A 21,596-nucleotide genomic window follows, 5' to 3' on the forward strand; every position below is an offset into this window, starting at 1 on the left:
TTAGCGACTGTTGTTTCAGTTTGCGTACTACAAATGGAATGAGTGGGAGAGGCGGAAAAGCGTACGCAAATCTGCCTGACCAGTTCATCCATATCGCATTGCCCTTTGACTGTGGGTGTGGAAACCTGGCGGCGAAGGTTGGGCATTTCGCGTTTTCTTGTGTGGCGAACAGGTCTATGTCTGGTTGTCCCCACTTTTGGAAGAATGAGAGTAGGTCTTTGGGGTGTAGTTCCCATTCGTGTATTTGCTGTGTGTGGCGACTTAGGAGGTCGGCCACCTGGTTCTGAACCCCTGGGAGGTGTTCTGCTAGCAGGTAGATGTTTTGGGGAATTGCCCATCTCCAGATTTGTTGTGCAAGTTGGGACAGTTGTAGAGGATGTGTCCCCCCCTGCTTTTGTATGTAATACATTGTGGTCATGTTGTCCGTGCGGATGAGGACAGTTCTGTTTTTTAGGTGCACTTGGAAGGATTTGAGTGCTAGGAACACCGCCAGAAGTTCTAGGTGATTGATGTGGAGCTGTTTTTGTTGAGTGGTCCACCTGCCCTGAGTGGGGTGCTGAAGGAGGTGAGCTCCCCACCCTGTGAGAGATGCGTCGGTGTTCAGCACAATTTGTGGAAGAGGCTCTACGAACAGCCGCCCTTTCGACAGGTTGATGGTGTTCCACCACTTCAGTGAACGAAGTGAGCAGCTGTCCACCAACACCAGATCGGTAAGTTGTCCGTGGGCCTGATTCCACTGTTGTGCTAGACATTCCTGCAGGGGACGCATTTGAAGGCGTGCATGGGGTACTATGGAGATGCATGACGCCATCATGCCTAAGAGTTGTATAAACACTCTTGCTGGAAGAGAGTGTTGGGTTTGAAATTTTTTGATGAGATTTTGTATGTTGGCTATCCTGGCTGTGCTGGGATAAGCTATGGCCTTGGATGTATTTATGGTGGCTCCCAAGTATTGGTGTACGTGGGAGGGTTGTAGTTGAGATTTGGGATAGTTGATGGTAAATCCCAAGTTGTGCAGGGTTTGAATAGTGCGGTGAGTGTGGAGAACGCATTTGTCGAGAGTCTTGGCTTTTATGAGCCAATCGTCCAGATAGGGGGAAGACATGGATTTGTTGTCTTCTGAGGTGCGCTGCGACAACTGCTAAGCATTTGGTGAATACCCTGGGTGCGGTTGTTACTCCGAATGGGAGAACTGTAAACTGATAGTGCTGACCGTCTACCACGAATCGTAGATACTTCCTGTGCGCAGGATGCATAGGGATATGGAAATATGCGTCCTTGAGGTCTAATGTGGCAAGGAAGTCGCCTTGTTGAAGTAATGGAAGGACCTGTTGAAGAGTGATCATGTGGAAGTGATCCAATTGTATATACTGGTTTAGTAGTCTGAGGTCTAGTATGGGTCTTAAGGTCTTGTCCTTTTTGGGAATGAGGAAGTATAGAGAGTATACTCCTGTGCCCTGATGTTGGAGTGGAACTGGTTCTATTGCGTGTTTTTGAAGCAAACACTGAATTTCCTGTTTGAGGAGCGTGAGGTGGTGAGGCGACATGGGACGGTATTTGGGTGGTATGTTTGGGGGGGTGTTTATGAGTTCGAGGCAGTAGCCAGATTAGATAATTTGTCTTACCCACCTGTCTGTTGTGATGGAGTTCCAGACAGGTAGGAACTGTTGAAGTCTTCCCCCAACCGGAGTGGAATGGTCTGGGGGGAGTGGTGGCAAGTCACTGTTTAGTGGCGGTAGAGGTGTGGGTGTTGTTGTTGCCCCGCCCTCGGCCTTTGGTATTATTTCCTCTGTAACCTCCTCTAAAATATCCTCTGTTAGGGGATGTTTGACCTGATGTTTTGAAGGTGGAAGAGGTGTCTGTTCCCACATTTTTGGAGGCCCCTCTATAAAAGGAGCGACGAAAGGAGCCTCTGGCTTGAGGAGGCTGTAATGCTCCCATTGATTTGGCAGTCTACTTATCTTTCTTCATTTTTTCTAATGCAGTGTCTACTGTGGGTCCGATTAGTTGCTCCTGATTAAAGGGTTGAGCAAGAATGGTGGTTTGTACTTCCGGCTTAAAGCCGGAGATGCGGAGCCATGCGTGGCGTCTAAGTAATACGCTTGTGTTGACTGCCCTAGAGGCGCTGTCCGCTGCATCTAATGCACATTTGATTGAGGCATTTGATATTAGTTTGCCTTCTTGGATGAGGTCATTGGCCTGGGATTTGTATTGATCAGGCAGGTGTTGCAAAAAGTCCTCCAGTTGATCATAATGAGCCCTATCATAGCGAGCCAATAGGGCTTGTGTATTGGCAATACGCCAGTGGTTAGCAGCTTGTGCGGCAACCCGTTTGCCGGAAGCCTCCAAGAGTTTAGACTCTTTGTCTGGGGGTGGTGTGTCTCCGGTTGTTTGGGAGTTCGCCCGCTTTCTGGCATTTGACACGACTAAAGAGTCTAAGGGGAGTTGCGCTTTGATGTACGCAGGATCCTGTGGTGCCGGTCTGTATTTTTTTCGATCCGGGGGTTAAGAACCCTGGCCCTAACAGGGTCTTTAAAAACCTCAGTGGCGTGCTTTATCACTCCCTTAATCATGGGTAGAATGTGAACGTTTTTTTGCGACTGCTCAAAGGTGTCGAGGAGAAAATCTTCTTCTGGGGTGTCTGTGTGCATGGTGACGCCATGGAACAGTGCCGCCCTGTTTATGAGCGGACCAAACCCTAAATGGTCATCAGGAGGGGAGGGTTTTGAGGGGTATGGAGTGGGATCAGGCATGTCAGGCATAGGGTAAGCCCAGTCATCTATGGGTGCCGTTTCCGGGAGTGTAAAGGGATCATTAGGATCAGTGGGATCATTAAGGAAATCCGGGTCTCCCCCTCCCCCTAAATCATCATCATCCTGTGGAGGTGGTGTGTGAGAAGGAGATGGAGGAGGAGAAGGAGGTGGGGGTGGGGGGGATGGGATAGGAGGTAATATAGGAGAGGAAGGACGTATGGGTGAAGTGGCACAGTCCTTCTTCTTTAGAGGAGCTGGAGGAGGTGGTGTGTCCAGCTTCCTTTTTTTATATGGCACCGCTGTGACATGTCCGATTTTAGGATTGATGTAAATTCGTTTTTGCGTTGGATCTGGCCGAAAAAGTTCCTCAGTGTCCGAAGGTGGCTTTGGCGCCGACTTTTTCGGTTCCGATCTGGGTTTTGTGAGATCGGCATGTTCTTTATGGACTTTTTTCGGCACCGAGGATGTTTTTGGTGTCGAAGAACTTTTCGGGTCCGATGGAGTTTTCGGTGCCGAAGAAAAATCGGTGCCGAAGGACCTTTCGGTGCCGGTGGAGACCTTGGTGCCAAAGAACGTTTCGGTGCCGGTGGAGACGTTGGTGCCGAGTGACGTTTCGGTGCCGATGGAGATTTCGGCCTTGGAGCCTGCTTCAGTGCCGAAGGTATTGTAGGCACAATAATATGAGGTTTGCTCGAGCCCGAGCCACCTGCAGGCTTACTTTTCTTCGGAGCCGGGCCCGGGGGCGGGGCTTCTGAAGATGATTTTGGGTCGCGACTGGGCCCAGCTGGCAGAGTCTTGACCAATATCTTTTTTGGTGGGGTTGGGGTAGGGGAGCTGGTACTCACGCTCTGCCCCGGATCAGAATCGTCGGCCTCGGACACGATCTGGAGGTCTTCGGAATCGTCGCCAGGGACATCCTGGGCAAAGAGGTCTTCTAGTTCCGGAACTGGTTTGGCCATGATATGGCGTCGAGCTCTTCGGTCCCGGATGGTTTTCTTCTAACGGAATGCGGCGCAGGCTGGACAGCTGGATTCGTTGTGGTCTGGTGAGAGGCACAAATTACAGACCTCGTGGTGATCACTGTGGGGGAACTTTGCTCCACATTGGGGGCATTTTTAAAGGGTGTCCTTTCCATCGGCCGTGTCCGGAGCCGGTCCGATGGTATTTCGACGTCGAGTAATACAGTTTTGAGAGTTGTTGTGATTGCTAGAAGTTTTCTGCTGGAGCGGAAAAAAGTTCATCCGAACCCAATGGCAGAAAAAAACAATCTGAGGATGGAGTGGATGCCCATGCGCACTGTTGTCCAGAGGAGGAGTCACCTATCTCGTGACCAAAGACTTCTTCCGAAGACAACAACAACCTGCAATCATCCGAGCCCAACACCAGATGGCGATCTTATCCTTAGTGTGTGATCTGCAGCTCATATGCCTCGAACATGTAGTTTTAAGAATAATAGTAAAAAACTGAGCAGAGCTCAGTGGAGACTCCCTAGCACAAGGTGCGGTAGAAAATCTGAGGCTCTGAGCTTCTCTCAGGAGGGTTCTAAGGGGTGAGGCTGATCTGATTGGTTGTTCATCTTTTTTGGTCTCTTTTAGAAAAAGAGGTGGATATGTTACAAAACGAGAACGGGCCTAGGCCTAGTTTCTGTTTTGGCAATGGTTTCTATTGCTATTTTATGTATACCGGGGACTCCCATTCCGACGACGGGGAATGATACAAGCATAGGAATATACGAAAGTTCCAATACTGGAGTAAAAATGGGCTCCAGCAACTAACGCAGAATGGAAAAGGTACCATCTGAGCAACAAAAGGGTCGAAAAAGGAGAATGATCAAAGGGAACATGAGAAGCTAAGCATGAAAAAAGGGGCACAAGAAGGGAGGGAGGGTCTCACCTGTAAGTTACAGGAAGGCTGCTGTCCCTCTTCAGCCACTGGTTCAGTTGGGTACAGAGTCGGAACAGCATCTTCTCTACACTCTGTGCTCCTGGGCTGCCATGTGAGAAATGGAAGAAGATGTCGGACAATGAGGAAGAGTCCTCCTGGTTTTTCTGGTTTTTCACTGTGTTCAGTTTATTCACCAGGGCAGCCTGCAGTCAAAGGAAGCCCAGGAACAAACATTAATATGAGGTACATTACGGAGAGGTGAAAATGCTGGTGAAGCAGAAAATCGGCAGAAGAGCTGGTTGGAACATAGTCCTAGCTCTGATCTTTCATATTCAGGATAGGCTCACAAGTTTCTCTATCGTTCCAAGTCAGTGTTTATGAATGGACAGTACAATGTCCTACCATAAAGACAGTCTTTCCCTCGCTGGGACCGGCGCTGATGGCCAGGACTCTGCCTCCTGCTGGGGGTCCATGCTGGGACTTGTCGATCATGCTGGCAGCGCTGGCAAGCAACTTGCTCCGGGCACAGAACTGGCGATGGTTATAATCAAGGTAGGCCTCCTGCGCCATCTTTTCTTCATCCTCTGGTGCCTCCACATCAGCCTAATAAAACAGCAAATCAGAGCCTAATATCAGCGTAAAGAGTGGAAAAGAGAGATGCATTTCACTTCCTTGAATGTTGTGCTGCTTCTACACTCTTCGCTCGTTGTATGATAGGGGAAATGTTTGAAAGGAATGCCCCATATGTTATTGTAAACGCTCAAAATAAGGTGGAAGCATATCTGCTCTGGCAGAGCCACCTTTAGCTATTTAAAGCTCAATGCACACTAAACATAAGATCCTACTCACTTCTTGAATTGCACCAGATGCTGAAGACCTGGCTTTTCGAGTAGTCCCACTAGGCCCTAGCTGTGCACAGACATGACACCTGTTCAACGCCAGGATACCCTCCTGGGTGATCGTGCGCTCTACAAATCTACAGTGCGCTCTACAAATCAACGTAACGTAAGAAATACTCTAAGTTTTGTAAATGGTTGAGACTTTCACAGGATAAGACTTACAAAAAAACATCTGCCATTTCAGTACTGATGTGTGCATAGTAAGATATACCTTACACGCATCACTGTTACATTCGTAATACAGTGACAGAGTACAGAACTTTCACCTGAGCTCAAGTGATCCATATTAAAAACTAGCAAAATGAGCAGTATGATAAACAATGAGACAATATACCTTAGTAAAGCTCATGACTCACCAAATCAAGAATGAAACACAAGTAACTGTAATTCCTTGACTCAACATCATGGAGTCTGGATGAACTTGTGAAGGCACAATCATACACATAATACATTATCTGACATTCCTTAGATATTTCACTTACATTTGAAGCAAAAAACATTTTTTTCTGGTTACTTCATTTGAAGACTATTTCTGGACTTTTTTGGGATGTTTTGGGCCACCTCCGTTGAAGGAATACTTGAAATGCACCATTTTGCTGACTTACCTTTTCTAGTAGTTCCCAACCTGTTTGTCTCCTTTTGGCCTATTTGTAGAAACACATCAACATATCCCCTGTGATAAAGTGCAGCCTACGTTTTTTTTTTCAATCTGCCAGAAGGGAGACACTGAAGATCTGCACAAGAAAACATCCTCCTCCAATAAGCATGGGAGGCATGTTCCTCTTTCTAAAGACAGAACAATCCGTGGAGGAGGAAGATCAGACAGCCAACAGCATATAACACATTTTCAAATACAACTCCAATATATGTGGAACTCCAATATATGTGGAACTCCAATATACGTGGTACTCCACTTCTTTAAAACAATAGCAGTACCCTGACACTTTTCACAAGGTGAATAAATTGTTTTCAAATTTTTTTTCAAAGTCAGGTAGAACTCAGTTTCCTCCACTTGAAGCTATAAAGGGACACAGTACTTGCATTTAAAGGATTCCATAGTTTCCCTTTCCTGCTGAGGCACATGCACTAAGGTTTATTACATTCATGCTAAGTTTAGAAATAATTACCGCATTTGTGCTAAATTAAACCCGGTTGGGATTGTATTAAGATTTCCAGGGATTTAATAGCTCTATACTACATGTTTGATGACAAGTATGTAAGGCTTTTGATCACTTTTAACATCACTTTTAGCAAGTTTTCAGTAATTTTTAATCCACCGTAATGCTTATTGTGCTTTATTACCCAAGTGTATAGCTTTCCAGTACTTAATAAACTCTTACTAACTTCGGGCCTGTACCCAATCACTTTGCTGCCTGCATGTCAAACTTTCTAGTGCATTATTAAGCAGGTTATGTGTTTCCATGCTTTATCAGGTTGTAATGTTGTCTAGTGTAAAGAACGTACCTAGGTGTATTCTTTCAACTTCTTTATTTCACCTATGGAAATCGTTCCATTGTCGTTTTACCTGATTTATGGTATTTTATTTGAAACATTACAATGTGCTAATATTTACATGCATGACCTTCCAGTGATTTATTACATAGGTTGGGCTTTACAGTACTCTGATAAGTGCATAACAATCTCTCCGGTTCTTGAAGCTTTCTGGTGCTTTATTGCCTGAAACTAAAAGACATGAGAAAAGACTTATAAAGCGCTCGAATACCAAACGACGTTATTGGTGCTAAAGAGGAATTTACAATAAACAATTGCCAGAGATTCCTAACCCCTATAAAGGTAAAAAGCCAAATTTTTATCGCTTTCCTAAATTTGAGGTGGCATTTTAGCATTTGGATTCCTGTAGGCACTGAGTTCCATAATTTAGATGTTAGATGCAAGAAAGATTCCTCTCACTAGCGACTCAGCCTGACTTAAGTACCACAAAATCTTTGTCTTTGTATAAATCTTTACAAGGCTTTATTATGTATATGCATAGTTTGCTATATCTTTGTTACCTATTTCTAAAGCTGTCCAGCACTTGGTTGCCCAGGTGTAAGATTTTACAAGAGGTTATTATCCAGGTGGAGGATTTCAGCGTTTACCTACACAGAGTATTCTGTAACTTTATTACTAATAGCTACAACTCACCAGAGTTTTGTTTACCAGCGGGTAGAGTTTCACATTAGTTTGTTGCCTTTTTGCTAAGATATCTATGACTATATTATCTATGTATGAACATTGTATAAGGCTTAATTAGAAGAGTAATGTCTTAGAGATTTATTACCTATGGTGTATTTTCAACCATCAATGCTTTCTAGGCTTTTTTACCTTCAGGGAAATCTTTCCCATGCTACGTTACACATAGTTAAAGATTCCCAGAAGCGTTATTACCTCTGGGTGGAACTTGAAAGAGCCTCCTACCTGTGGGCACATATCTACACAATTACTACCGGAGTGCTGATTTCTCCCCTAACTTTGTGTACAGTAAAGCATGCTATCAGAACGTGCATGCTAACCTTTACAGCATGAAATAAGCTGCTTGACAATAGTTCTACAGCTTCACATTTCCTTCAGATGCTCAAGGTTTTAATACCACAGGTAAAGATTGTAAAGATGGAATAATCTGTGGGTAAAGTTATGTAGTGCCTCAATGAGTTTTATGGAGCCTTATTACTTCTGAGTTACATTTTCCAGGATACTGTTCGAGATAGAGGAGGGACTTTATTGCATCATTGTGCCATGATTTCCACATTATACCTTGAGGGCGCCGAGTACGCTAGGTCCTTATTATCAATGCATAGACTTTCCCACAACTGTATCTGTTTAGTTTTAGAATATGCGATATCCTTTGTGTACATTTTAAAGGGCTTTATTACCCACAAGTAAAATCAGCCTGCCAGATGCTATTTTACAAGTGTGTGTAATGACTCAAACACTATTACTTTATTGCCTTTTCGTGGGGTTTTCCTGAGATTTCGTATTTGTGTTTTAACATCTTGATGGTTTATTTAGGTAATCCACTCTGGGCCTTTACTACCTATGGATAAAACTTTTTAAAATTGTATTACCTGTACAGCTCCAAACATAGTTAGAAAAGATAGACTTCTCCCAGCATTTATGACCGAAAAAGTGATGGGGCAAAGAGAAGAAAGGAAGCAATAATGTTATCCTCAAGGCTTTGAGACACGACAGAGGAACATCTAGAGCTCAATAATTTGAGTGAAACAATGTTCATAGATGTTCCTACCATGATATAGGTTTTCTTTATGGACTCCCAAACATCTTGCAGCACCTTGGAACCAAATTCCTCCAGTCCCTTGACGTAAGGCTTTCCATCAGCCACACCTCCCCATTCACACGAGTAGCTGGAAAATAGAACAATTTGAAAGCGTGTCTTTGACACACAAAAACATACAGATAATTTTTCCATTATGCCAGGGGACCCTAATTAAAACATTTAAATCCGGACGTTTATCTCTATGGGATTGGAGATACCCGTTTCCAAGGCAAGGGGGTGCCCTCAGAAATATTCTGAAATATGGAGGAGGTGGGCGGACTACCGGGGACTTTACTTGGAGCCCATCCCCCACATCAATTATTGGAGAACTGTCATGAGGACAGGATCGAGAGACGGACTGGACTAGGATTATGCATCTCTTCAATTCGGGTGGCTGGGAACTGCATGTTTTAGACTATATCGAGGAGATGGCACTGCTGTTTGTTGTTTGGCTTTTTGCCCAGGTATTCTTAGTTTCCAAATTGTATTATTTTCATACTGAAAATGTTGTCATCAATATCACTATTATGTCTATTGTAATATTGGTAACCCTGGATGTACCAGGGCCGATTTGGCTGTCAACCATAAAATTATGTGGTGTAAAAAAAAATCCTTAAATTTAGTGACATGCGTAATGTGATTTAGCAAATAACTAACGCGTTAGTGTCAAACATTTCATCCTGGAGTATGCTTGCATCTGCATTCAGTTCACTCAAGGACAATTATAGTCTTGGAGCAATTTTCTCGCACCAGAACACACAGGGAGCGGACCTTTTTATGAGCCCTCTGATCACATCACTCAGGCACACCCAGGACACAAGCAACACTTGCTGTTTCTTGATCATTTTTTGTCAATGTCAGAACTGTGATAGGTGCTCCCCCTTTGCTGTGGGTAACTGTGTCTGTGGGTACTGACTTTTCTTTCCTGCCTACTCTGTCTGACATCATAGATGGTGCTTCAAAGAAGTTCCTTTTTAAAGTCTATGAACAGAATGGGCCTTGACTGAAGAAATGCATCTCAGGAGGGTCAGACATGATGATAAACTTCAGGTAGACCTGGAGATCACTCATGATTTTCTCAGTTATGGGGAGGGCAGAGCAGAATAAGAGACGCATGGTTGCCAGGTTCTGGCCTCCTCTGTGAGGGATCTGCCGGGGGAGGGTAAGAGCTGGCCCTCTGTATCAGTCTGTGGTCGGAAGCCTGGGAGAAGAGAAGCCACAGTAATTTACAATACCGCCGGCTGGGTCCCACCAGATGGAGAGTCGGACGTCAATGAATGTGACCCGCCCAGCACTGCAGATTGGATTGTAGACAGGGAGGGGGAGTGGGGGGGGGGGGGCACTAGGTGGATATCCGACTGATGTATCCAAGAATGATAATGGTAGTCTGCGGCATTACGATTGCTGCTTGAATTTATTTATGCACTGGGGATGGCAAGGGGGGGGGGGGAGAATTTGTGATAACTTGTGTTTTCTTGCCGATTTTTCCATTGTACAACTGTTAACTTGAAAAACCTATAAATAAAGATGTTATTAAAAGTCTATGGGAGAAATCTACTTATTCCTGTATCGAAAATCGTGGCTACCATGTAGATGATTTGAATTATGTGCTGACTGCACACCTATGCCCCCGGTTTAGTTTCCCATTGGTTTGGTATACAGTACCTTGCCTAGTAAGAGCCTTACCAGGAATAATTTGCATCTCCATCTTGGCTCAAACGGCTCTTCAAATCAGACATTCTTCTGGCAGCCTCAGCTGATTCTGCTGTAAAGTCTTGTGACCACTGGTACGGCACTGAGCTGTCCACAGGAAAGGAATGAAATTGAAGAATAAATGAACGCAGAGAACACTAAACAGCATGGAAAAGAACCATAGAGAGCAACCCAGTTCATAACCACCAAAATTGACAGATCAGCAGAACCACATAAACAACAACAAAACTCCTACTATTCAACACACAGGAGGGCCACAGAGACGACGATAATACAGTACATAAATACAGCGAAGAAATATATAAAAGGGAGTTGACTATTACCTCCTAACCTACAACATATATAGCTAAAAGGCCAACAGCCACTACCACTTCCCCCACAACACAATTTTTATGGGTGAATAGGGAAAAGACTCCGCAACAACTTCTCCACTACATGGATGTCACAATCACTTCCCATCAATCCCTCTTGTATAGTCATCAGTCCTGCGACATTTATGTATACAAGAGTTCACGAGAAAGCGCTATCTTAAGCCTAGGGACACCAGGGTAACACGATTACCTCGCCACAAATAAATTTCCCATGATATGCAAGCACTTGACAAAACTACTAACATTTGTCTCAGGTGTACCTCTGCTCCTGTCCCCAGGACCTGGTTACAAGCTAATGTTTTCTGTTGGGACGGAAAAGCCCTTTGCAAGGTAAAAGACATGTACCCTAGCACTGAGTGCCCAACAGTATTTTTTATTTGCGTCAAATTCTTTTTTATTGCATTTTCCAAAAAGCACAGAACAGACAATTATACAACTTGTAAGGCTCAACATAGTCTTACCACAAGCTGAGAGCATTAGATAGCTAGAAATATAACACATCTTCTCCCCAAGTTCTCGGCATAGCTTCTACTAGAATAAGGTGCTACTTCCCCCCTTCAAAGTTACATATGTCGCATATCGACCCCCTGTCCCACAAAGCACATTTGCATATATAGACGTAAGGAAACAAAATCAATAAAAATAAAAAGGGAAACAAACATTTCTGTGGTACTTAATAGCTGCAATTGTGGGAGAGCATGACGCAGACAAAATACAATCAAGGAGAAGGTCAGAGGGTCTCACCCCCAGCACCCCGGCAAGGGGGGGGGGTGGTCGGGGATACCCACACCGGCGAGGAGGGGCCAGCACCCCTTAAGGGGCCCAGTTGCTCTAGGTGTGAAAGAGATGTAGGCCCGCAGTGTAGGACCACAAGCACAAAGAGGCAAACCCTCCGGGAGGTGCCCCACCAATGGGCTCCCAATTATAATCCAACCCTTTACGGGAATTCGTCAAAATATCAGCCATCCGTTCCAAGGACAGTGCCTGCCCCAGCCACGCTTTCCATTGAGTCAGGGAGGGGGTCTTCAGTTTTTTCCTGGCCGCAGCCACTGTCATTTTGACCACCCACTGACACAGCCACATGATGGGACGATCCCCCACGGTTTGGTGCTTCAAGTTGGGGTTCCGTAGCCCAAGTAGGACGTGCCCTAGAGAATCAGATTGGGTAACCTAAAATCTGTCTGATTTGGGATAGGATCTCCTTCCCGAAGGGCTGGATTGCAGGACAGTCCCACCAAATGTGACAGAAATCCCCCAACAGCCCACAAACCCGCCAATGTTCGGAAAAGCGGTTTGAAGCTTTTGGGGGTAGAGATACCAGTCGTACATGATCATGATCTTGTAGTGGGCTTCCCTTAGAGACAGAGCGATTGTATTTGGTGATGTCTTTTTATAGGGAACACCATTGTTTGTCTGTCATAGGGGTCTATAGGGTGGCCTTCCAGAAAGCTAGATGGCGCGGGTGTTGAGAGGGGCCCTCCGACAAGAGGAGGGAATAGAAAAAGGAGATGCATCCCTTAACTGTACCGCCTGCCTGTACAAATCTCTCTATGGGAAGCAGGTCCCTGGTCGCCCCCATGCGCATCTTAGGCTGAAAGTAATGAAATTCCTCTGTGGGAGGGAGATGGAACGCAGAGACACAGTTCGCGAAAGAGCGCAGCTCCCCACGCGCGAACATATCTGATAGAAGGCAGGATTAAAATTAAGAGGGGTGTAGGGGGATGGGAAAGTAGCCAATGGCAAAGATTTGGTGACAGTATCCCAGACTTTAAGAGTAGTAGCTGTAGGAATGCAGAGATACACATTCCTTGGTCGGTCCTGTTACTGTTTTCAAAATGTCCCATATGGTCCTCCCCGTCACCAGCCTGTCCATATGGAGCCAGTGTTTATCTGAGGCCATGAGGGACCATTCAGACAGGACACGGAGCTGAGCTGCTCTATAGTAAAGGAAGAAATCTGGAAGGGCTAACCCCCCCCCCGCCAGTCGCGCTGTGGTAAGTAAACGGTGGGATGAACGAGCCATGCGGCCCTGCCAAACAAATTTTGTCAACATTACCTTTACTTTAAAAAATAACTCCCTGTCAACCATAATCAGAACCCTGGAAGAGATGGAGAAGCAGGGGCAGAACGCTCATCTTAACCACATGTATGCGGCCTATCCAAGTAATGTAAGCAGAACCCCCTTTTTTTTTTTTAAGTCAGACTTACGTTGTCGTAATAGAGGGGGAAAAAAATCGCTCTGCATAGGTCTGCTGGATAGGGGGTAATTTTAATGCCTAAGTAGGTGATTTATTTGTGTAGACATCTAAAAGGTGATTTCACCGTGATGGTGGACAGCACCCCGTGCAGCAATCGACAAATTAGGTAAGGAGTATGCTACTTACCAGTATGCATCTGTTCTTGGCATGTAGAGCTGCAGAGTTGTACACTTAGCATAGATCGCCATCTGGTGTTGGGCCCGGATGTTTGCAGTTTGTTTTTCTTCTTGGACAGTCTTTGGAAGTCACGAGTTTGGTGATTCCTCCTTCGGTCCGTACTGCGCATGGGCTTCGGCTCCATCCTCAGATTGTTTTTCGCCAACAGGGAAATGATGGAGCGTAGTAATAACAGTGAGAAACCCATGTGTTGTATCTAAATAAGATGTACTGGAACGGATACAGGTAGCCGGGGAGGCGGGTGGGCGTGTACAACTCTGCAGCTCTACATGCCAAGAACAGATGCATACTGGTAAGTAGCATATTCCGTTCGAAGCATATGAGCTGCAGATTGTACACTTAGCATAGATTATATAGCAGTACCCAACCTTAGCGGCGACCACCGGTATCCGTTGCAGCTGTTTGAAAAAGTGTCTTTAGTACAGCCTGGCCCACCCTAGCTTGCTGCTTGGAATGCACATCTACACAGTAGTGTTTTGTGAAGGTGTGCGGTGTAGACCATGTGGCTGCCTTGCAGATGTCATCTAAGGGTATATTCCCTAGAAAAGCCATAGAAGCCCCTAACTTTCTTGTAGAGTGGGCTTTAGGGGGAACAGATAATGTTCTCTTTGCCTTTTGATAGCAAATTTGTATGCATTTTACAATCCACCTAGCTATCCCTGATTTTGAAATGGGGTTGCCTTTATGTGGTGGAGAGAAGGAAACGAACAATTGTTTAGTCTTCCTGAAGGGTTGCGTTCTTTGTATGTAGTATAGCAACGCCCTTTTTACATCAAGTGTGTGTAAGGCCCTTTCTGCAACAGATTGGGGTTGCGAAAAGAAGACAGGTAATTCCACTGATTGATTGAGGTGGAAGGGGGAAATGACTTTGGGCAGGAACTTCGGATTTGTGCGAAGTATGACCTTGCTGTGATGCATTTGTATGTAGGGTTCCTGTATGGTGAACGCTTGTATTTCACCAACCCTTCTAAGGGAAGTGATAGCTACAAGGAAAGCTGTTTTCCAGGTGAGAAACTGTAGCTCACATTTGTGCATTGGTTCGAAGGGCGGACCCATTAGTCGTGTAAGAACTAAATTTAGATTCCATACAGGGGAAGGTGGTGCCCTGGGAGGAATTACTCGTTTAAGGCCTTCCATGAAGGCTTTAATAGCGGGTACTCTGAAGAGTGATAAATCCTGCCTGTTTTGTAGATAAGCAGCGATCGCTGCTAGGTGTAGGCGTATGGATGAATATGCCAGGTTACACCTGTGAAGATGGAGCAGATAGCATATGATGTGCTGTATGGATGCATCTAGGGGGTTGATTGTATTGTTACGGCAGTAAATTACAAATTTTTTCCACTTTGCGGCATAGCATGCTCTAGTGGTAGGACGTCTGGCTTCCATGATGATGTTCATGCAATCAGGGGGAAGGTTAAGGTATCCGAATTCTAAGATTTCAGGAGCCAGATCGCCAGGTTGAGCTGAGCTGGGTCCGGGTGCCTGATTTCTCCATGGTTCTGGGTTAGGAGGCATGGGGAAAGGTGCAGTTTTTGATGTGGTACCACTGATAGTTGTAGTAGCGTGGTGTACCACGGCTGCCTGGCCCACGTCGGAGCTACCAGAATGAGTGTGAGGGAGTGCTGTTGTAGCTTCCTGACCACTAATGGAATTAGTGGGAGAGGTGGAAAGGCGTATGCAAATCTGCCTGATCAGTTCATCCATATCGCATTGCCCTTGGACAATGGGTGTGGGTATCTGGCGGCGAAGCTTGGGCATTTTTTGTTTTCGTGGGTGGCGAAGAGGTCTATTTGAGGATGCCCCCACTGTTGGAAGAATGGGTGAAGAACTTGTGGATGCAGTTCCCATTCGTGTAGTTGTTGCGTTTGTCTGCTGAGCAGATCTGCCATGGTGTTTTGTACTCCTGGAACGTGCTGTGCCAGGAGAAAGATGTTTTGGGGAATTGCCCATCTCCATATGCTCTGGGCTAAGCGGGAGAGCTGGGGAGAGTGTGTCCCCCCTGTTTTTGTATATAATACATCGCAGTCATGTTGTCTGTGCGAATGAGGACTGCTTTGCCCGAAATCTGGTTTTGGAAAGATTTTAGGGCTAGAAAGATCGCCAAGAGCTCCAGATGGTTGATGTGGAGCGATTTTTGCTGTGGCGTCCATAGACCTTGCATGGTGAGGTGTAGGAGGTGCGCTCCCCAGCCGGAGAGCGATGCGTCCGCTGTTAGAATCACCTGAGGAACCGGGTCCAGGAACGGCCGCCCTTTGGAAAGGTTTGTGGTGTTCCACCACTGCAGAGAGTGATGTGTGCGGCCGTCCACCAACACCAGATCCGTCAGCTGACCCTGGGCCTGGTTCCACTGTTGTGCTAGGCACTCCTGAAGTGGACGCATGTGGAGTCTTGCATGGGGCACTGTGAAGATGCAAGACGCCATCATTCCTATGAGCTTCATAAACACTCTTGCTGGAAGAGAGTGTTGAGGAAGGAATGTTTTGCGTAAGGCTTGAATGCTTGTGATTCTGGCTGAGTTTGGATAGGCAATACCTTTGGAGGTGTCTATAGTGGCCCCGAGATATTGCTTTGTGTGAGATGGTATGAGGTGGGACTTTTGGTAGTTCACCGTGAAGCCTAGCTGATGAAGCAGTTGGATGGTGCTGTTTGTATGTTGCACGCATCGGTGGTAGGACGCGGCTTTTATCAGCCAGTCGTCTAAGTAAGGGAAGACGTGAATATGTTGACGTCTGAGGTGTGCTGCTACTACTGCTAGGCATTTGGTAAACACCCGTGGTGCAGTGGTGACCCCGAAGGGGAGAACCGTGAATTGGTAATGTTGCCCGTCCACCACGAACCTGAGGTATTTCCTGTGAGAGGGGTGTATTGGAATGTGAAAGTATGCGTCTTTCAGATCCAAGGTTGTGAGAAAGTCTCCCTGGCAGAGGAGTGGGAGGACTTGTTGTAGGGTGACCATGTGAAAATGGTCTGAATGTATGTAGGCATTTAGAGGCCGGAGGTCCAGAATGGGTCTGAGGGTCTCGTCTTTCTTTGGTATTAAGAAATATAGGGAGTAGACCCCTAGATTTCGTTGATTGACGGGGACCTGCTCTATAGCGTGTTTTTGGAGGAGTGAGAGTACCTCTTGTTTGAGCAGTGTGGAATGTTCTTGAGACATTGGACGGTGCCTTGGTGGGATATTGGGTGGGGTAGATGTTAGCTCTAGACAGTACCCTGACCGAATGATTTGGGTCACCCATTTGTCCGATGTTATGGACTCCCATACGTGGATAAAGTTTTGTAGTCTGCCCCCGACCGGAGTGGAATGGTCTGGGGGGAGCGGAGGGGAGTCATTGTGCGGGTGGGGTGGCAGAACGGGTGTTGTTGGTTTTGCCCCTGCCCTTATTGTTGTTGCCTCTGTAACCACCTCTTTGATTGCCCTTTGAAAAGTTATTTTGAGGAGGGGACTTGTAGGAGGTAGAGGCGTTATCGGTGGAGGAGCCTCTGCCTGTGCCACGAAAGGACGAGCGTCGAAAGGAACGTTTAGAGGCTTGTGTTTGGAGTGCCCCCATAGACTTTGCTGTGTCTGTGTCTTTCTTCATCTTTTCCAGCGCTTCGTCTACCTTTGGCCCAAAGAGTGTTTGCTGGTCAAAGGGGTGATTGAGTATGGATGCCTGGACTTCAGGCTTGAACCCTGAGATCCTGAGCCAGGCGTGGCGACGAAGCAGGACACTGGTATTTATGGCTCTAGAAGCAGTGTCGGCTGCATCGAGGGCACACTTAATGGAGGTGTTTGTAATTAGTTTACCCTCCTGTATCAGGTCATGAGCCTTGCGCTTGTATTTTTCTGGAAGGTGCTGCATAAGAACCTCTAGTTCGTCATAGTGTGCTCTATCATATCGCGCAAGCAGTGCTTGTGTGTTTGCAATGCGCCACATGTTTGCAGCTTGGGAGGCGGTGCGTTTACCAGACGCGTCCAGAAGTTTAGATTCCTTGTCTGGCGGTGGGGCATCTCCTGAGGATTGGGAGTTAGCCCGCTTTCTAGCTGTGGAGACAACTAGGGAATCTAGGGGAGCAGGGCCCTTGATGTATGCAGGGTCTGTGGGTGCCGCCTTGTACTTCTTCTCTATTCTAGGGTTCAGTACTCTGGCCCTGACAGGGTCTTTGAACACCTCTGTAGCGTGCTTGGTGACACCCTTAAGCATGGGTAAAATAGAAGTGGATTTGTCTTGTATATCAAATGTATCCAGTAGGAAGTCTTCTTCCACTGGTTCACTGTGCATGTCCACCCCATGGTAGTGTGCTGCTCTCTGCACTAAATGATGAAACCCTAAGGAGTCCTCTGGAGGAGACGGCCTTGATGGGTATAGGTCGTCCTGAGGTACATTGGGTATATCAGGGTTATTGTAATCCTCCCATGGATCTGGGGTCCCTGGTGGAGTGGGATCCATTGGGTCGTCCGCCGGGTAATTGTCCGGGTCCCCGTCATCCGGATCTGGGGATGGGGCCGGATCGTAGTGAGGTAAAGGTGGCGGAGACCTGGGAGGGGGAGGGGGTGGAGGAGGTGGAGGAGGTAGGGGAGGTGGTGGTGGGGAGGGCACTCTGAGGGGAGAAGTAGCAGAGTCCTTCCTTTTGGGTGGAGGAGGAGGAGCCGGAGTATCAAGGCGTCTTTTCTTGGTAATTAAAGTCAAAAGCCCAGTCTTTGGATCTTTGGACAAAGTCTTTTGTAAATGGTCTGGTGTAAACAGAGCCAATGGTGCCGAATCGTCTGTCGGCACCGGTGATTTCGGAACCGGGGGTTTCGATGGTTTGTGTGCGCCATGCTTTCTTGAGGTCTCCGGGTGTTTCGGCGTCGAATGAGGTTTCGGCGCCGGAGCGTCGGTGCCGACAGATTTGTGTTTGTGTTTGGTCGGCACCGAGTGTCCAGGCTTCGGCACCGGTGGCTTCGGAGTCGAGCTGGATTTTGCAGTCTTCGGTGCCGGATGCTGTTTTTCGGCACCGGGCGTCGGCTGGCTCGATCCCGAGCTGCCGTGAGACTTTGGGGGCTTCGACACCGGGCCCGAAGGTGGGGTGATAGAAGCTTTGGTTTTGGTTTTTCCCAGGCCGGCAGGCGAGGGAGTAACCTGAGTCTCTTTGGTTTTCGGCGCGGGGGTGGGAGGGGGCATAGTACTCACGGCCCGCTGCGCTGGTGTAACGTCCTCCACGTCGGAGTCGTCGGCCTCGGAAGCGCTGACGACGTCTTCCTCCTGCTCGGTGTGTGTTTGCCCCGAAGCTTCGGCGCCGTCTCCGAAGATGTCCGGTGGAGCTGCAGAGGATGAGTGCGCCATGGTGCGTCGAGCTCTTCGATCTCGGATGGTCTTCTTCGATCGAAAAGACTTGCAGGCGGGGCAGTCTCTAGCCTCGTGTTCCGGAGAGAGGCAAAGGTTACACACCTGATGGAGGTCGGTGTGGGGAAATTTAGACCCACATTTTGGGCACTTTTTGAACGGAGTCCTTTCCATCGGCCGGGACCGGAGTCGCGGAGGGCCCGAAGGCCGGTGTCGATGTACGGGATGGAAAAAGTGCCGCTTCGAGAGATGAAGATGATGAAGAAACTCGAAGAATCTAGGATTTTCCGTCGAGGCTGGAACCGTAGAAGTTCGAAGCCGGAGCACGAAGTATCACATCCGAGCCCGATGGCGGAAAAAAAACAATCTGAGGATGGAGCCGAAGCCCATGCGCAGTACGGACCGAAGGAGGAGTCACCAAACTCGTGACTTCCAAAGACTGTCCAAGAAGAAAAACAAACTGCAAACATCCGGGCCCAACACCAGATGGCGATCTATGCTAAGTGTACAATCTGCAGCTCATATGCCTCGAACAAAAGGATTTTAAGAGGTACAACTGTACTTTTGACTGAATTCCAGAAACTGATTTTTTTGTCATAGGCAAACACGGATCATGCCTGTCTCATTGATTGCGGTATTGTTGCCCGGGAGGGGCGCCCAAAGCCTTACCCTCAGTGGTGGAACACTTCCGCCTGCACCAAGAGTTAAGTAGGACAAGTGTCATGGTGGCATCATACAGAGTAGTGATCAGTAATTGTGAACAGGTCCTTTTGACCCTGTGCCACTGGAGTGAGGCCTACGGGCTCAGTCACCTTTTTGAAAGTTAAACTACTATGTGATTAACTCCCCTTCGGCCAAAACCAGGTAGATGTGCAGTGCTGCGCAACGCAGGAGTGGCGACTCTGCGTTGGATGTATGCTGTGCAGTGTGTGCACAATGGAAGCATGTGCTGAGTGTTTGTGTGCAGCACAATATATGAAGCATGAAATGTTGTGCAGTGAATGCGGGGAGTGGGTGTGCTGGCAGTGTGTGTTTGCAAATAGCACACCCTGGTACAATACAGAAAAGGTACAGTTCTAAAACGTGAGTGCAGACTGAATATGTGTGCTGAATGCATGCATGTCTGTAGTTGCATAATGCATGGTGGTGAGAGCCCTGGAGAGTAGTGTTCTGTGAATGTACACTGATTGCAAGTGTGCCAGCAATGGTAAATTACGTGGAGGATCCTGGTTTTCGTTTTTGGGAAGCTCAGGCCTGCCCTGTGACGACCTGAGGGGTAGAGAAATCTCCCCCCAGACAGACTTGTGTATTGCTGCATTCCTGTGAGCTGGGTAGGACACATACTAGAGGAAGGGAGAAAGAGACTGTCCCTTTACACTTATAAAAGGGTGCTCTCTGATTCAGTGGTAGATCACAAGGAAGAGATGGGGCTGATAAGGGAATCATAAAGAGTAGATCTGGGAGCCCAGGATTAACCTTTTGATGCACAGATCACTGAGGCTGACATCCGGGTGTGAACTTTGGTCACTCCCATCAACTGTGTTGTGGATCTATCAACTTTGGAGTCTTTCCTGCTAGGTTAGACAGCCCTTCAAGAGGAAAGCCGAAAAGGAAAGATGTACATTTCAAAAGAAGCTGAATCCCAGCATAAAACTTCAAAGACTAAGACCCTAAATCACATTAGGAATCTGGAAAAATACTGTAAAAATGAGAAGCTGAAACACAAAAATTTGACATCTACAAAGCAGCCAAACGGGCTGTGTGAGAAGGGGAAGCTCTGCAAGACATCTGTCTATGCCCAGGAATATGGGGCAAAGGCCTGCTAGTATCCCCATTAGATGAGGGGGACATCACCTACGGAAGCCAAGATCACCTACCCTAGAGCACCAGTGCCTGCCTGCTTGCTAAAGTATGCCCAGTGAGGAAGAGGAGAGCATTGAAGGGAACGAGGTCCAGTGGAGTGCCCTCCTGAGAGGACTGTAGGAAACTGGGTTGTTGTTGTTGCAGTACCCCCCACTTTTTGCCTGGTACCTGATGCAGCTTTGACTGAGTGTGTGCTGGGTCTCTGCTAACTAAGTCCCCAGCACCAGTGCTCTTTCCCTAAAACTGCTTCACAATTGGCACAACTTTAGCCACCTTGTAAGCCCCTTATTAATGGTACCCCTGGTACAAAGGGCATTGGAACTGAAGAGGGACCCCTGAGGCAGCAGCACAAACTGTGCCACACTGGGGTCCCCCATCAAGACCATGCACACTGCCATTGCAGGCTACGTGTCTTGGAGCAGACAAAACCAAAGAGTCGATATGGCACACATCCCTGTGCCAGAAATATACTGGCAGGCCGAGATGCACCAATGTAGAGACACACTGCTAAAATCACTCAACAAAGAATCAGATCTTAAACCGGATCATCCTCATAATCCATGTTTATTCCAATAATCTTGACAATTTCTAAAAATAACAGGTAGTTTAGTTTCAAGCTTCAAATGCTGCAGAAATGCCCATCCAGATCTTTTCTCCAACACGTAAAAATGCACTTTAGCCAAGTCCCAAGAAGGCTGCCAAAACGTCCTGGTTTGAAGTGCTAGCATCTAATCTGATTTGAGCACAGGGACTGTCGGCTCCTCGGAGGATCCGCGTCCCTATATATACACATTTGGATTTCCCTCAATATTTCCTAAACTACTGAATGGATTTATACCAATCAGAAGAAGCATTTGCAATGCAATAGGTCTCGCAGTCACGCGAGTTTAAGCTATTAGCATTGTACATGACGATGCTTTTTATTTATGTTTGGGGTTTTAAAACGTAAATAAAACGCATTGTCAATCACAAAACTAATGGCTTAAACTCTCACAAATTCGAGACCTATTGCATTGCAAATGCTTGTTTTAACATCTGTTGAATTGATATGAAGGACGGGTATTGTTTATGTGAGGGTAACTGTGTCTGTTTAGTTCA

The 21,596-nt window shown here is 46.9% G+C and overlaps 1 protein-coding gene across 7 annotated transcripts in view; it reads right to left on the reverse strand.

The window, feature by feature from the left end:
• LOC146811566 (telomerase protein component 1-like) overlaps positions 1-21,596 on the reverse strand; it is a 1,575,504-nt gene that overhangs the window by 1,024,782 nt on the left and 529,126 nt on the right. For all 7 annotated transcript variants that reach the window (XR_014966741.1, XM_085618541.1, XM_085618539.1 and 4 more), the window contains 4 exons: positions 10,497-10,610; positions 8,781-8,898; positions 5,040-5,240; positions 4,647-4,840 (listed from right to left, as the gene is read on the reverse strand). Coding sequence is in view for 6 of the 7 variants with exons in the window: in XM_085618541.1 (XP_085474667.1) it covers positions 4,647-4,840; positions 5,040-5,240; positions 8,781-8,898; positions 10,497-10,610 (627 nt within the window). In the remaining variant the exon portion in view is untranslated. The remainder of the gene's footprint in view (positions 1-4,646; positions 4,841-5,039; positions 5,241-8,780; positions 8,899-10,496; positions 10,611-21,596) is intronic.

This window comes from Triturus cristatus, chromosome 7 (assembly GCF_964204655.1).
Source record: "Triturus cristatus chromosome 7, aTriCri1.1, whole genome shotgun sequence".
NCBI lineage: Eukaryota > Metazoa > Chordata > Amphibia > Caudata > Salamandridae > Triturus > Triturus cristatus.